The 16,701-nt window shown below is 46.6% G+C and overlaps 1 protein-coding gene across 1 annotated transcript; it reads left to right on the top strand.

Annotated features, from left to right (window-relative positions):
* Window positions 1–6,031: 6,031 nt before the first annotated feature.
* Window positions 6,032–15,823, top strand: mecp2 (methyl CpG binding protein 2; the record flags this gene model as incomplete). The annotated part of the gene is made up of 4 exons (XM_020613797.1): window positions 6,032–6,228; window positions 6,318–6,511; window positions 6,641–6,777; window positions 8,010–15,823. Coding segments are annotated over 4 exons (2,751 nt in total), but the record flags the coding sequence as incomplete, so codon positions are not given.
* Between the last annotated feature and the right edge of the window lie 878 nt (window positions 15,824–16,701).

Genomic DNA, 16,701 nt, shown 5'->3' with positions numbered 1-16,701 from the left:
CTCTCCTCCATGTTTATTGTTACCGGTCTGTGAGGGGCCGACGCCGAATGATGACGACAGGTCGTATGTGCAGAGGAGGAGACAGTAAAACGACCACATGGATTCTGATCTGACCGTTCTGATGGCGCTCGCACAGTCAGAGGTCAGAGAGGAATCGAGTCTAGGATGCAGGTGGCCCAGATCTGGTCTGAGGACATCTGGTCTGGTCTGTTCACACTGCTGTGGACACACCAGGTCTGAGATGGAAACGTCAGATCTGGGATGTGGACACAGAGTTTGATTTCTAAATGAGGTGTCATTGGCCACATGGCATCTGAGAGTGTCATACTTGTTCGAAGTCCCCATCCTTTATCTGTGTTCACATGGTCATCCGCCAGCGCTGTGTTGTCAGCAGCACAGATGAGCTAGGGAAGATACATCCAGCCGAGTCCAGAGATCAAACTGTGTCATTCACTGTTGTTCTACAGAAACAAGCAGTTTACACAGGTTTTCAAAAGTCCCTCATTAAAGGCCTGAGAAGGTCTTACAAATCTTTATATTTTCTTGGTTGCCACAGACATGTGAGTAAGGTCCTGTTTTTTTGGTCCTGGATGTCGATGTGTTGCACATCTGTAATGTAAAAGTGCGACTGGTGCTGCAGGAAGGTTTTGTGTTGCTAGCCATATCGACTCAGAGTGGACTAATGTCCATTATCTTTTAATCAGTTAACCCTCCCACCAGTTTTCTGCCCTTTCTCAGGATCCAGGTCATGTTCACCAATTAATGATATTTCTCTAAATTATTACTATAAGCAGCTGGAAGTCAAGCTGATAGAAGTGTCAGTAGGTTGATAACTGTCATCTCATTGTCCAGACTGATTCTCTGTCATTCCTTGGCAAAACGATAGCATTTCAGTGTTGACGAGTGCACAGACCATCGGAACCTGGATCTCATTAGGAGCCAGGTGTCCCTGACATGTTAGCCCCGCCCACCCAATTTGCCTAAGCTGATCACAGAACAGCAGAAAGGGGGCAATAAGAAACTGTAACTGACACCATGTAATCAATAAGACGAGAAATGTTTTCATCAGTGATTCTTCAGTTTGTAGTTAATCAGAATCATCACCATTACTTTCGCCTTCATCAGGGAGAACTAGTTGGCATCTGAGCAGACACTGATATTTTCCTGTTTCTTGGTTTGATTAATTAATGACCCACCGATCATTAACTTTAGACCCAGCTGTGGGAGAATGACACCGGGCCCCGGGTTATTCCAGATCACTGGGGTCATTTCGTCTGATTAAATACTGAATTTTTTTTTAGAAATTTTCTCCACTGTACAGTGTCAGCTGTGACAGGTCCTCCGTGCTCCTGTAGAGCAACTGGACTCTTTTAGTTTATAGTTGTTCAGTTCTTGTGAAGTTGTGTTTTATAAAATTATTTTTTCACTTACTTTCTGACAGAGAAGCCAGAAGAACTAACCAGCTATTATTTTCATCAGCAATACATCTGACAGTTATTTTCTTTTGGCACTTTCACTTAGAAAATGACTTAAACGTCCGCTCAGTTAACAGAACAGTTGCTCCGCAGCGGTGGTTGGCTCCCTGGTGTCTGAGGAAATCATGACAGCGTCATGCTCAGTGGGGCCAACAGGGGTCCCTCAGGAACACATTCTGGTGTAACATCACAGCGGCTGCTCTAAACGCGTCGGATATGTGCACTTGCACTCAAACACAATGCTCACTTACCTGTAGCTCCACTTTATGGATAAATGTGTCAAGGGGGTTTCTTGTGCCAGCTGTCTGATAACCAGCCGGTGCGTTTGTGTCATCAGTCCTAATTCAGGACTTGTTCATGTTTGTGTTGAGCTGTGTGAACTAGGGAGTGGAGCTGAAACAATCAATCTATTGACAGAAAGTTAATGATGAACAGTGCTCACTGATGATTAGTCTTTCATCTTAGATTCTAATACGTGTTAAACTGGATGCCTTTGGGATTTGGGGTGTTATCAGATAAAACTAGATATTTGAAGACATTACACTGGACGGAGATAATTTAAGTTTTGAAAATTAAAACATAAGTCAGTTAGAATTAATAATAACTGAGAGATTACTTTGTAATGAACATAACTGTTACAACTCCAAATCAGAAAAAGTTGGGACAGTATGTAAAATCTAAATTAAAACTGAAAACAGCGATGTGTAAATCACCTGTGCCGTGTATCACATTGAAAACAACACAACAGCACATTAGTAGATGTGACACCTCATCAGTTTTGTTCTTTGTTCACTTCAATCCTGATGCTGCAACACATTCCAAAAACAAGTTGGGACAGTGAAGCGTGTACCACGGCGTGATGCTGCTGTTCCTTTTCACAACACTTAAAAGACGTTTAGGGACTGAGGACTCCAAGTGACTTGGTGTGTCAGATGGAATTTTGTCCCATTCATACTGCAAACAAGTCTTAATGTGCACAACAGTCCTGAGTCTTCGTTGACACAATTTGTGTTTCAAAATGTGCCACACATTCTCTGCTGGGGACAGGTTGGGACTGCAGGCAGGCCAGTCCAGCACTCACACCCTTTTCCTCCGCAGCCAGGCCTTGGTAATGTGGCAGTGTGAGGTTTGCATTAACTTGTTGAAATCTGCATGGGCGTCCCTGGAGAAGACATTGTCTTGAAGGCAGCATGTGTTGCTCCAACATCTCTGTGTATTGTTCAGCATCAATGGAGCCATCACAGAAGTGTAAGTGACCTTTCCCAAGGGCAGGATTACAACGCCAGACCATGACAGACCCTGGCTTTGGGACTTGTTGCTGGTAAAAGTCTGGATTGTCCTTTTCCTCTTTGGTCAGGAGCACATGGTGTCCATTCCTTCCCAAAAAGACCTGAAACGCTGATTGGTCTGACCAGAGTGCACGTTTCCACTGTGTGATGGTCCATCCCAGACGCTTCTGAGTCCAGAGTAGTCGACTTCTGGACACTGTTGACACAGAGCTTCCTTTTGACACAGAACAGTTTTAAGCAGCATTTATGGATGTAACTACGTATTGTAGAGCCTGACACAGGTGAGCCAAAGTCATCCTGAGCCCATGTGGTTATATCGCTGATAGAAGAGTGATGATTCTTGATGCGGTGCCGTCTGAGGGGTCGGAGAGCTCATTCATCCAGCTTAGGCTCAGCCCTTTACGCACTGAAATCCCTCCAGACTCCTTGAATCTTTTAATGATGCTCTGCATCGTAGAGGGGAACAGATCCAAAACATTTCAATAATTATCTCACACATGTTGGTGAGTATTGTGAACAAAGAATAAAACTGATGAGGTGTCACATCAAATAATGTGCTGCTGTGTTGTTTTCAGTGTAACACAGGAGATTTACACATCACTGTTTTCAGTTTTAATTTTGGTTTTACACACCGTCCCAACTTTTTCTGATTTGGAGTTGTAGCTCTATAATCAAGAGCTTTCTCAGCTGAGTAAGGAACAGGATTAATTTTACTAAGTAAAGGACAGAATTCAGTTCAGTTATATTTGTATAGCACCAATGCACAACAACATTCATCTCAGGACATTTTACATAGTAAGGTTACAGTATTAACAGAGGGAAAACCCAACAAATCCCCCTTGAGCAAGCACTTGGTGACAGGGGGGAGGAAAAACTCCCTTTAACGGGAGAAACCTCCGACAGACCCCGGCTCTTGGTGGGCGGCCTTCTGCCTCGACCGGTTGGGGTGAGTGGATAGAGGAGAGACAAAAGAAGAAAAGCAACAAGACACAACAATCAAACACTGATCAGGTCGATGTGGCTGGTGACTGCTCGTCAGAGACGTAGAGCTCCAGGGCCAGGGCAACCTGCAGAAAGGTACAGAGAGAGAGAGAGGACACACTACGGGAGAGAGGAGACACAAAGTTAGTAATGGGTAGTGGTGGCAGATAGATGGATGGAGAGAGAGGAGAGGAGAGGAACTCGGCACCATCAGAGGGCCCTGGCCTAGGCCTGTAACTATGTGATGGTACACCAAACCAAACCTATCCTGGAATGCACATCCAGTAATTTCATAGACGCCACTACATGTGCATAAATGAAGGCTGACTAGAAACCAGAAGAAGAAGTGGTCACTTTCTTTAGAAGCATACAACCTTTGAAGAAGGAGAACTCTAAATGCAGTGATGGAGTTCTGTTCATTAATGAAATATAAAAGCATCAAAACAACAGAGATGAGGAATTGTGTCTGTTTTTGTTGTTGTGAGCATCACTTCCTGTTTATGATCACCTGCTGAGCTTCTTCTGGTTTCAGACTGTACAGATCTGTTCCAGTCTCATTTTCATATTGCCTGAAGTTGCTTCACAATGAAAGGCTCATTCCACCTCAAACACACTACCATAGTCAGCTCAATACAAGGCAGTTGTTTCCCTATAAATTAGGTTTGAGACAGTGGAGGTTGCATTATATTCAGCCAAACAAGTGCCAGCGTAACAAGGTCTTTGAAGAAAGAATGGTGCGTTGCGGGTTGTTTGTAGCCTTAATGCTGCTAGGTTAGCGAGTGCTCTCAGTCTGTTTACAGTAAGTCAGTCAGCTCTAGAATAATTTGATTAGTCCAGTTTGAGCTGCTGTAACGTGTTCTAAAGAAATTCACAAGCTCTCCAATGACTGCAGAAATACACAGTAGGAATTACAGCTGCCACAGGTGATGAGACACAAAGACAGAAATGCTAACAGTCACAGAGAGTCAGAGTCTGCCACACACTAATGTGGCTTTTATGTATTATTGTATTTCCTGCTCCACTTCCACCAGAAGGAAGACTTCAGTGATGAGGACCCTCTTCCTCATAGATTAAAGGGATCAGGAAGTCTTCCCAACAGGATGAGTGTCCCAGTGTTTCCCTAGGGGTCGTCTTAAAATCAGGATCATCCGCTATTCAAGCCAATAATACTGCACATAGCAAGTTGCTGTGCTCTCTCTGGTGCAATGTGATAGTTTCCACCAGGCACTGAAGCCAAAGCTCAAATGAGACTGGACACCAAACGTGCTGAATGACACAGTGCATGCCCAACGGGAGTTCTCACAGTGATGGGAGGAAGTAATGACAGTGACAGTTTACAGTGGACATGTATATTTTATGCATCTCAGAACCCAGAATGGGAACCCAGAACAAATTTCCCAACCACAGGACAATAAAGTTTAATCTCTCTCTCTCTCAACTATGTTTGTACCAGGGCTTAAAAAATCTCAGGAGCTGAGTCGTGTTCATTTCAGCTCTTTCACTGCTTTATCTGTCTGTATCACTGCCATCACTGTCAAATGAAGGAAGACATTCCAAAATATCTTAAAAATTTCCTTTGCAATCTGCTTTGTGCTAGCATAGTCTTCATGTGACCACAAACCTAGGTCCTGCTGCATCTCCCTGCCTCCCTGATCAGCAGCTCTCTTTCTTGTCTCGACATCGTGAATGATACAAATAACCTGAAGATTCATAGTGTTGACCTGAGCTATTCACATGAAATATGAGAAAAAAGAGACGTTCAAACCCCACCTACGACCTCACCTCCACAAACCAGTGAGGTGGGCGTGGACATTACATTGTCAGATTTGGAAAGTTATAACATAAGCTGTACCCTTCTGATTAACTTCGGGAAGGAGGACTGACTGACAAAACAGTGCAGCTATGACCATGTGATGTCAACAGTGAGACATGATGTCATTTGTTTTCCAAAGGGAGGAGGGTCAGGAGGGTGAAGAGGGACCTGTGGACCCCCAGCCCACTGTCAGAGAGAGAGACAGGTCCCACAGCAAGACCAAGAAGGCCCGTAGGGAACGGCGCTATGCTGAGCGGGGGGCTGAGGCCACAGCTTCGGCCATGCCCCCAACAGCTGGGCAGCAGCTACAGACCGGGGCGGAGCCGCAGACCCAGGTAAACACAGGTGTTGCTTACAGCAGCAGTCAGAGGTTAGCCAGAGCAGGAGTTTGATCACCTGTCAAACAATATTATGTAATCCAATATGATATATGTCACGTGTATTTGAGATGAGAAGCTGGTTTCATATTGCCCTCAGAGCCAGAGTCAGCACCAGGGTCTGAATCAGCAGCTGGCATTGAGCCTGCAGGTTCTCCCAGGCAGCGGCGTTCCATCATCCGGGACCGTGGGCCACTGTACGACGACCCGTCGCTACCTGAAGGGTGGACTCGAAAACTCAAACAGAGGAAGTCTGGACGCTCGGCGGGGAAATTTGACGTCTACCTGATCAAGTAAGCTACACCTACCTCTGTTGTTTCCTTTGTGGACTAATAGCACAGTTTTATCCATGCTGTTCTTTTCTAATTTTCTTCATGCTCAGCTCGGAGGGGAAGGCGTTTCGATCCAAGGTGGAACTTATTGCCTACTTCCAGAAGGTTGGTGACACGACCACTGACCCTAACGATTTTGATTTCACTGTCACCGGACGTGGAAGCCCCTCACGCCGTGAGAAGCGTCCTCCCAAGAAACCGAAGGTGGTGAAACCATCGGGGCGAGGCCGTGGACGACCCAAAGGTACTCCGGGCACTTACTAAAATTCTACTGAAGTCATTAAATTGAACTCAGTAGTTAGTGGAGTTAATGAGATATTTCTTTTCCCTCTAGTTTTTTGTGTACATGTTTATCTTTTCTGTGTTTGTGCAGGCAGTGGAAAAATGCGACAGGCTACAGAGGGCGTGGCCATGAAGCGTGTGGTTGAGAAAAGTCCAGGCAAACTGCTGGTTAAGATGCCCTTCAGCAAGGCCGAGTCCTCCACTGGCACCACCTCCGCTGCCTCAAAGGTATGATCAGTCTGATACCAATGAATTCTGGAGACACGCAGGCTAGGTAAGGATCCCAGCAATAACCTGAGCATTGCATAATTTTCACCAGCAACTACCCCCAGGTCTTTCAATCAGCCATGCTTGGAGAACTTGTCTGAGTGTGAGAAGTTGCTGATGTCTATGAAAACTGATTGACTGCCTGACTGACTTGTGGCACTCACAGTAACACCCACTAATGTCAAAAAATGTTCTAGTCACATCTGTAAGCGCTCATCTCAGGAAGAGGTTCCAGCATTGTGGTGGTGGAAGGACTGTTTTTCTGTGACGCTTAGAACTGCATTACTGGGGGCAACAGCTCCTGGCATTGGAGTATGGGTGAACCAGGCTACATTTACAGACCCCTATTAATCATCCCGGGTAGGAAAAGAGCAGGGGCAGAGTTGCCAGCTGGCAGACAGACCCAGTAAATCTAAACTTGCAGTAAGTGTTACCTGGGAAAATGTGGCTGAGGTGAATATGTGCGAGGTCTTCAACTTCCACCTCTAGAAGGACTCTCTGAGCATCCCATGGAAGGATGTGGACATGGAATTCATGGAAGTCTTGTTCAAAGTCTTCAGGTGCCTGTTTAGAGTTGTGGTTGTTGTAGTGGCAACCCAAGGCCCCGCTGGTGACCACCACAGAGAAGCTGAGGGGAAAGGCCTGCAGGGGTTCATTAGCCAAGGGAACTGAGCACAAGGTAGGACTGTACTTTCTGTGGTTACAGATGCAAAAACCTGGGAGTGGGGACCTAGACTGTATTCTTGACTGGGATAGGGTTGAACGGTGGAAAAGACTTTTAGAAACTCCCGATTCTACCAGCAGTTTATTCTTGCAAGGATACTGGAGGGGTTACAGGGTTTTGGCTTGCCCGGTCTGTATGTGCTTTGTGGACTTGGAGAGGACCAATATGTTTGTGCCTGTGGGTGTCTTGTCAGGTGCTGTGGACTTTTCCAGGGGTGTGGATTATTTTTGTGATTATCATGGTGAGAATCTGAAAGCGCTAGCTGGAGCAGACCCTTGGGATGCAGCTGGATATGTGCACTGACATAGCCTTGCTACAGTTTTATGTATACAGAAAGTACAGGTAGTGCAACTGATGCACAACAGCCTGGTGTTAGAACCATACATAGTACGGTGTTTTATTATTGTTACTTTTTTAAAATGCAATGTTGACACTGATGCTAGTTGTTGTTGTGGCTATTCTCCTGCAGGTGATGTCTCCTGCTCTGGTGCCCAAGTCCCGTCCTGGGAGAAAGAGGAAATCAGAACAGGAAATTGTGCCCCCAACACAGACGGCCCCCAAGAAACGGGGCAGGAAACCAGCCTCAGCTTCAGCAGCAACATCAGCTGCCGCAGCATCCACTTCCTCAGCCTCAACCTCGGGTAGCTCAGCAGCCGGTAGCTATGCAGCAGCTGCCATCTTAGCTGCCGAGGCCAAACGAAGAGCAGCCAAGGAGTCTTCCACCAAACCTGTCGTCCAGGAAACAGCCCTGCCCATCAAAAAACGTAAAACGAGAGAGACAGTGGAGGAGAGGGAGAGTGTGCAGACTCCAGCTGCTACAGCAACTGAGACTGAAAAGAGGGCTGCTGCAGTGGGGGAGGGAAGTACAGGGGAGGGAGCCCCAACCTCTGAACCTCAGCCAGTCCCCTCTGAACAGAGCCAGTCACAAAAGCAGCCCACTGCTTCAGATGAAAGCCCATCACATGGACACAAGTCACATAAAGGGAGGAAGCACAAGGAGAAAACCGGAACTGCCACAGGAGACGCAGGAAACCGAGGAGAGGACACAGGTGAAGGTGTGGGTGATAAGGGAGGGGCTGGAGGAGGAGGAGGAGGAGGAGGAGGAAGAGGAAGGAGTAGCAGCAGCAGCAGTAGCATTAGCTCATCAAAAAGCCACAAAAGGAAGGACCGAGCACCTCACAAACACCACCATCACCACCACCACCACCACCATCATCATCGTCACCAACAATCCTCTGCCTCCACACTGGATCAGCCTCCTCCTCCAGCCTCTGGACACCTGGCACCTTCCAGCCTGTCCAGGCCTGAAGCTGAACCCCAGACAGTGCATCAACTCACCACCCAACAATCGCAGCACACCCAGGAAGCTCCTCCCAGACCACAGTCAAAACCTGCACCTCAGACCCTACCTGAATCTCGGCATCCTCTCCCACAACCACGCCACCAAACCCAACCTCGTCCCCAACCACATCACCAGACCCAGGCTCCGAGTCAAGCCCAGCCTCAATACACATCACCCCAGTCCTCTCCTACCAGGCATATTCTACCCCAGTCACGGCCTCAGCAATCCCCTGCCCAAACCCACAGTCAGCTCCAGGCCTCCTCTCAAAAGACCCAGTCATTGCTTGTCCACTCCCCAGCCCAGCATAGATCCCAGCTTCAGGTTCAGCATGCTCCACCTCAGTCACACCCTCCGCAGTCCCCATCCCTCCTGCACATTCATCCACTCCAAACGAGGCATCCAGATCTGCAGACGCAGTCCCCCACCGCACTCCAACCCCAAACCCAGTCCAGGCACTTATCTCAGCCCCAAACCCAGCTCAAACAACAATCTCAAATGCAGCCCCGACAGTCACTGCAGCCTCAATTTCAGGCCAGAACCCCAACCCAACTTCAGACTCAGTCCCAGTCCAGAACCACAGCCCAGCCTCAGCCTCAACTGCAGCCCAGAACCCTAGCCCAAATGCAGCCTCAACCTCACTCCAGAACCCAAACCCAAACTCAGCCTCAGTCCAGGACCCCAGCTCAACCTCAGCCTCACCTGCAACCCAGGCATCAAGTGCAGCCCCACCTGCAGACGAGGCATCCTTCACAACTCCAACTCCAGACTCAACACAGACCACAACCCAGACAGCCTCTATCCCAGCCCCAGTCCCAAGCACAACCACACTTTCAGCGGATTCAAACACAGCTACAACCCCAGTCCCATCCTCAGGTCACCAGACCTCATGTGCAGCACTTCTCATCCCAACGACCATCTCCCAGTCCTACCAGGACCAACCTGGTCCCTGCACAGCAAAACCAGAGTGAACAGCCCCAAGATCTGAGCACTACACGGCCTGGCCGAGGGGGCTTGCTGCCGAGCCGAGAGGTCGGTGCAGAAGGTGTCAGGGTGGAGGGGAGAGGGGAGCTGGCCGCGGCATCAGAAAGCAGAGAAGTTTTAGGAGGAGAAAGAGGGTCAAATAGCACCTCGAGGCCTCCCAGCTCCGTGCCCTCTGGACCTCCTGGAGTAGCTGGGACTGGGGTTGGGCTCGTGCCTGGGGCAGATGGTAGGGCCAGGCTCAGGGCGGAGCCAGAGGCAGCAGGTGAGGGCAGGGAGCTCAGAGACATCGTTCCCCAGTCCCCTGTCCCATGCCCCAGCCGAGAGGAAACCGTAGAGTCACGGACTGCCGTCAGTGAAAGAGTCAGCTGATCAGTGGGGCCGGTAGACCAGGCTGACTGATCGTAGACTGGCGGACTGAGTCAGCACCAGGGGAAGAGGAGTGTGACTGGGCTGTTTTTACACTGTTTTCAGATAGAAGGATAGCGTCACACAGAGTTAGTAGGACTGTGTCTGATTCTGTCTGGACACTGTAAAGTTCTGGATCCAAGAACCTGACCTGGACAGTTGGAGAGGAGAGCGGATAGTGTCTTTTTCTAGGAAAACAAGCAACAAGGAAAAAATGATTTAAAAAAAAGTGTGTATGTATATATATAATCAAAAGGCAGCTGTTGTGTCTCGGTAGTCTCCGTGGGGAGGGAGGGGAGTAGTTGAAAGTAAAAAAAAAACAACGCTTAACACATTACTCTGAACAAAACGTTGCTTCCGGAATATAACCTGTTTTTTTATTTGGTATTTTGATTGTTTATTGTTTTGTCTCTGTTATACAGCTTTAAACTCTGATATAATTGACTGACGGTCCTTAACTCCTCGCATTGTTGCTGACTGACAGTCCCTTATTTAAAGTCCTGCTCTTAACCAATGGTCTCTCACTAAAAGCCCTCCTGTTGACTGACAGCTCCTTACTGAAACTAGTCCCTGACTGAAAGCCTCAGAGGTGATGTGGGGCAGTGGTTTGCACCTTAAACTGGTTTCTTAGAAATCTCACCATTATTTTACTCTTCATTGTCCATCAAACCCAAAGAAAACCAGAAGAGGGGTCAATAATGTTTCCCCTCCACTTCCAGTCTGCCCCCTACAGGTAGCGAATCTGCTATGAGTATTTATATCATGACTCTACACAGACCTCATCCTGAACAGTCTGAACAAAAACCCATTTTCAATATTTTTTTTAAATATTTGAACAGCTTGAGTTCTTGATGCCTCCTATCAGACACTGAAACAGCCTCAAAAACAGATAATTAGGTTGTTTGAGGAGGAAAAGGCTCCTCCTTTGTTTTTCAAGCATTTTCAACACAGCCAGTTGTTCTTCCAGGTTTGAGATTCTTCCATACTGGTCTTCATTGAATCTGTTCTGTGGTAGTGTTTTGTTTCCAAAGGAAGCACCATTAATATCGAACCAAACCCACTTTGACAGTAGCTTTATTTGAGCTTTTAGTCTTAATGAACGAGTGGGAAACGAACTACTTTTGTGTCTACGTGTTGAATGTCTGGAACAGTTTGCACTCCTCCAGTTTGTACAATCATCCGCCTGCATGTCGCTCAGAGACCCTGCAGGCCTTCAACCGGAGACGCATGTACGCAGGGGTCAACCTGGGGTTGTTGCTGCTGGTTTGAAGGAAGATGTTAGAGTGAAACCCCGAATGAGGTCTGGTTCAGCTTCATATGGAGGCAGATGTGCCAGAGACCACAGCACAAAACTACTCAGTGAGCAGAAAACTGGCTTTGTGAGTTCAGATGTGAGAGTGCGATGGAGAGGCGGCGAGTTCTACTGTCACCCGAGGCCGCAGGACTGATGTTTCTAAGTGCTCTCACTTTCAGAAACGGAACAGGAAGATACACAGCTGGTGCTGGTTAGTGTAAAGAATAGCAACATGGTTCATCAGACCAGTTTAAAAGTTTGTAATCACGGGTTCAGAGGTACTGACAGAACCAGGACATGTTCCTCCTTTCACTCATTTCTTTTTTTAAAGGAGCAGAAAACCAGGCTGTTGTGCATCAGTTGCTAAACCTCCACACACCTGCTGGTGCTGTGCTAAACAAGACCGCGTTAGTCACATGCTAACGCTGCTAGCACTAGATGGCTGCATTTCATAGATTCGGTGTTTGTGTAACAAACTGCTTTGTGCTCTGATCTGAGCTCAGTCCCCTATTGCAGAGTTTGGGAATTCACAAATACACATAGTCTTTTCTTTCATTTCAGGCAGTGGTCAGCAGTGACCGGCTGCATCCACAGAGGTCAGTGTAGCTCGACCTCCCCCACGCCACGGAGCAGAGCCATCACAAACATCACATGCACAGTAAAGAGGAGGCGTGCACACAAGCTGTTTGCCCACAAGTTCACGTTCTTGTGAAAGTTTAGCTTAAAACAGTTGTAGCAGCTCGTTTTGCTTGTTTCCAACCTCCAGCAGGGTTTGTCTCTCTCTGTTCCACAGTGCACGCTGGACACGTCACACACAGGAAAACGGTTCTGCAAACTATTTTAAACATGACAGTTTCTGCCACAGGGGCAGATGTGACAGAAGTATCCGTTAAAATCATGGATAATACTCACTGGTGTGTGGATTGTTTTCCTGATAAAAGGCAACAAAGGGTTTTTATTTCAGTTGCTTCATGCTACTCTGAGCTGCCCTGATGGAATAAGAGTAGAAGCATCAACACTGTCAGCAAACAAACAGACTTTATCAAAATGCAGCTTTAATCATCATGATGTGGTCATTTAGGGAGAAAATGCCCACTTGTCCCACATCTGAGTCCACCGGTCTGTAAAAAAAAAAAAACTGTTGCTATTTGTCACTTTATTGTAAAACTTTGACCTTTGACCCTGTCAGGCTCCCGAAGGAATGATGACTCACCTGTGCAGATGAGCCAAGCAACATCTGTTGCCATGGTGATATACTTGGTTAAAGCGAACCAATTTCATGATACCAGAAAACCTGAGTTAAGGCCAAAGGGAGCTGACAACGCACTACTGTCACCCCAGAGAAGGGACTTTGATTTGTCTTCATCTGCTGTAAGCCTAATGCCGCTCAGGTGTCTCTGGCTCCACCTGGTGGTGACAACCACACAGCACAGCCACAAACATCAGGACTGAGCTCAGAGGAGAGACACTGCAGACACACTGTGAAACTGCAAAAGAATTCAGTGTAATGACACAAAATAGTGTTATCTCATATAAACAGTTCAAACTGATCCAAACAGGCAGTAAGCATATCACCGTGGTTACTGAACTTGTGCAAAACTGAACTGTCTCTGTGCAGGTTCTTCTTTAGCTTCAGCTCGCGGTCAAATGGGCTGTTTGTAGGTGAAAATACACCCTGGGAGTGGCAGTTCTCTTCTGCATCCACAGTCTTCTGCTGCTCTGACATTTTCTGGCACAGCTGTTGCTGAGCTAGTTAATGAGTGAAACAGCTCCAGCCTCGTCCTGCTTGTGTGAACCTGTCTCACATCTGAACTAACAGCTTCTGTTTGAAAGTTGATGCTCTCTCAGTAGTATTGACATCCATAAACGTTTTGCACCTTCACATGATTTTTTGGGGAAGGCTCCAGCACTTTAGCACCAATGTAGGAAATTGAGCTTTTCACCCCCTCAACCAGAAAAAGGGAATATCTTCATCCCGGATAAAGTAAATGTGCCTCATTATTTAAAGTCCCATCTGTTCATCTGATGCTCGGGTCACGGCGAGCTCGCACAGGTGATGCTGTTTGTCTCCATCTGAGGCTGAAGGGTGTCCCCTCTGCGTACGTGGCACTCCACCAGCCATCCAGTCTGTTAGCATGCTGTCTGTCATGCTGCAGAAATCAAACATCCCTTTGTGAACTGACTCACTCCACAAGACTCGACCCGGCACAAACTACAGTAACCAGCCACCATATTGCATGTTCCAGAGTTTAGTGCCTATAATATTGTGCGTCTTGCCAGAAGCCACCATGTCCGCCAAGCCATGTTGTGTTTCTAGACTTAGTAGTGATGTGTGTGGTGACTTCATAGTTGCTAATATTGAGGATGAATATTCTGCTTTTTCTCTGGTTGGAATTCAGTGGAAACTCCAATACACTGTCGCTGTAGACAAAACTAGTTTTTACCTGTTTTCTTATTTTTCTTTCTAACTAAAAGCTTTGTTGTTCCCTGATCTGTGCTCGTCTGACTGATTCCCAGGTTGTAGCTCAGCTCTCTCACACAAACACAATACACCTGCTGAGGGGCCCTTGTTGGCCCCCAGATGTATGCCCAGGAACCAGCTGGTGATGTAGAACGATGTTATTAGTTGATAAGTCAAAAATATCACTGGTAGCAGCTTCTCACCTGTGAATGTGTCAGTTTCCAGTTTTCTGTGCTAGTAAACCTCAGTGTGTGACTGTTGATCAGGCAAAGCAGGGCATGAGAGTAGGTTCACCTGGACTTAAGGCAATAATCATCAGTGATCGGTAAAGAAAATAAATGTCAGATGTATCAGTAATTGTCAGTGGCAGCCTTACACTGCCCTGTCAATGAGGTTTTCTGTCTGTTCACTACTGACACACGAGAAATAGAGTGATTTGATATAACAACTATACTACAAACCGTGATAGAGTCCATCTATAGGACCGAGGATGGACGAGCTGTCAGAGTTAAGACTTAGAGGTTAATTAAGTTCAGATAACCCACATTACACAGAGGCAGTCTAATGTCTCCAAGGCCCCGAGGCAGTTGCCCACTCTGTCCTGACGCTGATCAGTGTGACTGGGACAAAGCCTCAAACATCTTCAGTTTCAGCTGCTGCGAACAATCTGACAGATTTAGTTTGAGCTTTTCTCAAAAAACCTGAGCAAAAAACTGACGGGGTCCAAACGGGAAACTGCCCCCAGGCGCCAGGGCAAGGAATTACAAGTTATTATTAGGAGGATTTATAAAAACTAAAGCAGCCCATCTTTGTAAAAGTTTATATAAATTAAATATAAATGAAACTGCTCAATAACTTATCCTGTTTTATGAAAGAAATAGAGTTTGGCCTCTGTGAACATTTTATTTTGACACCTGTAGGATGGAGCATTTTTAAAATAAGAGCTGAGGTCGCTGATTAATCTGTCAAGAAGATTAAAATGACAACTTTTCAGATTAACAGTAACTGACGATAGACAGGACCAAGACTTCAACTCCCATGGTGCACTGCTGCCACCTGCAGGCAGGCGCTGAGCTCAGTGCTACGTCAATGAAGTATGTGAACATGAATATAAAGGACGAAGGTGATTTGTTGACTACATACTTTGATTCATCTTTTCTCAGACTTGATTTTCTTTGTGGAACCTCTTTAAAGCAAAAATGTCAAACAACATTTAATGTATTTCAGAATTCAGTGATAATGTGGCTATAAAACAATAGTTTTTACCCCTGAGTCGTTCACGTTAGTGCGCTTGGTTTGATGACTTTGAAGAACAAGCTTTATTTTATTGTGAATGTGACACGTCGGAGTCGAGGGCCACGCGCCGCCATCACGGCCAACTTACGGTTTAAGTGTCTTGCCCAAGGATACTTGGGCATGTGGACTGCAGGCACCGAGATTCGAACCTCCAGCTTTCCGGTTGGGACCAACTGCTCTACCCACCGCACCACTGGTGGTGTACCATCGTGATTTACTTCCGGCGCCAGCAGCTCTGTCCTTTGTTGTGTTTTTTCCATGTTATACTTCTTTCTCTAGGCCTTTGTGGAGCTACAGGGTAACTTTAACATCAGCTCCTTCTTTAGCTGAAAAACAGCACAAACTATTGTTTCTGACACGTTTCAGTAGAATAAACGGAGGCAGATTTTACAGCAGAAGGAATATTAAACCATGTGAGCGTGGATTTGAAATGAGTCACGTGGAGTGTTTAGGTAATAAAAACACGTGACCTCTCGGTGACCCCTGACCACAGGCAGGTGAACATGGCGGCCAGTACGGCCGTGGTGCTGCTGATGATACTCCGAATTTCCACCAGTACCGGTCCGGACTTTGAGCGCGGCAGGACGGAGCTGCGGCGCGTGCGGAGCTTCGTTACTCAGCCCAAGTACGGAGAGTGTTGGTTACGAGCTGTAGAGCACCTGGACACGCGCTGCAAAGACATGACATCAGAGAGTCAGAGCCAGATAGCCCTGAGCTTCACCTATTGTCACCTGAGCAGGTAAGCACAGGTGATGCACCTTGTCTACGGCTCCTCCTCTTGTCTGTGAGTCCTATTAATCAGTAGGTAGGAACAGTTCAACACTTTCTGAACTTTACTTGGTTACTCTGCGACCATTTAGACACAGTTTAATATATTTAACTTATTTGTCAGCTTATTACACCAATAAAGTACAGAAAGGACACTGAAAGGAACCTCCTGGCCGACTGACCCAACCAGCAGGGTCACTGATCAATCAGCTGATCACCGTCCTGATGATCTGATTGACCATTTTATCCCCAGAATGTCAGACAAGTCCCACTGTGACTCTCCAGAGCCAAAGGTGGCGTCTCCACATGTTGTGTCCAACCAGCAGATCCACAGAGACTCAGCTGATTCTCATGTTAGGTATTTTTAGTCAGATAGAAATTGGATAGATACTTTATGTATTAGAAATGTTTAGTGGAGATAGGATGTCTAGTTAGACTGTTAAATGCTTAGTCATGCTTATGAGTTTCTACAGGGTACATCTGGTCAAGGATAACTAGAGAGAAGAGTTGATGACTGTCAGCAGACAGGATGTTTAATATTATTATTATGACGTGTATAACTGTAGCCTTAGCCATAATATGTTCTTATGTTTAAGTCACGACATGTTACTAGA

Source organism: Monopterus albus, unplaced genomic scaffold (genome assembly GCF_001952655.1).
Source record: "Monopterus albus unplaced genomic scaffold, M_albus_1.0 scaffold138.1, whole genome shotgun sequence".
Classification (NCBI taxonomy): Eukaryota; Metazoa; Chordata; class Actinopteri; order Synbranchiformes; family Synbranchidae; genus Monopterus; species Monopterus albus.
This window is presented reverse-complemented; position numbering and strand designations above follow the sequence as displayed.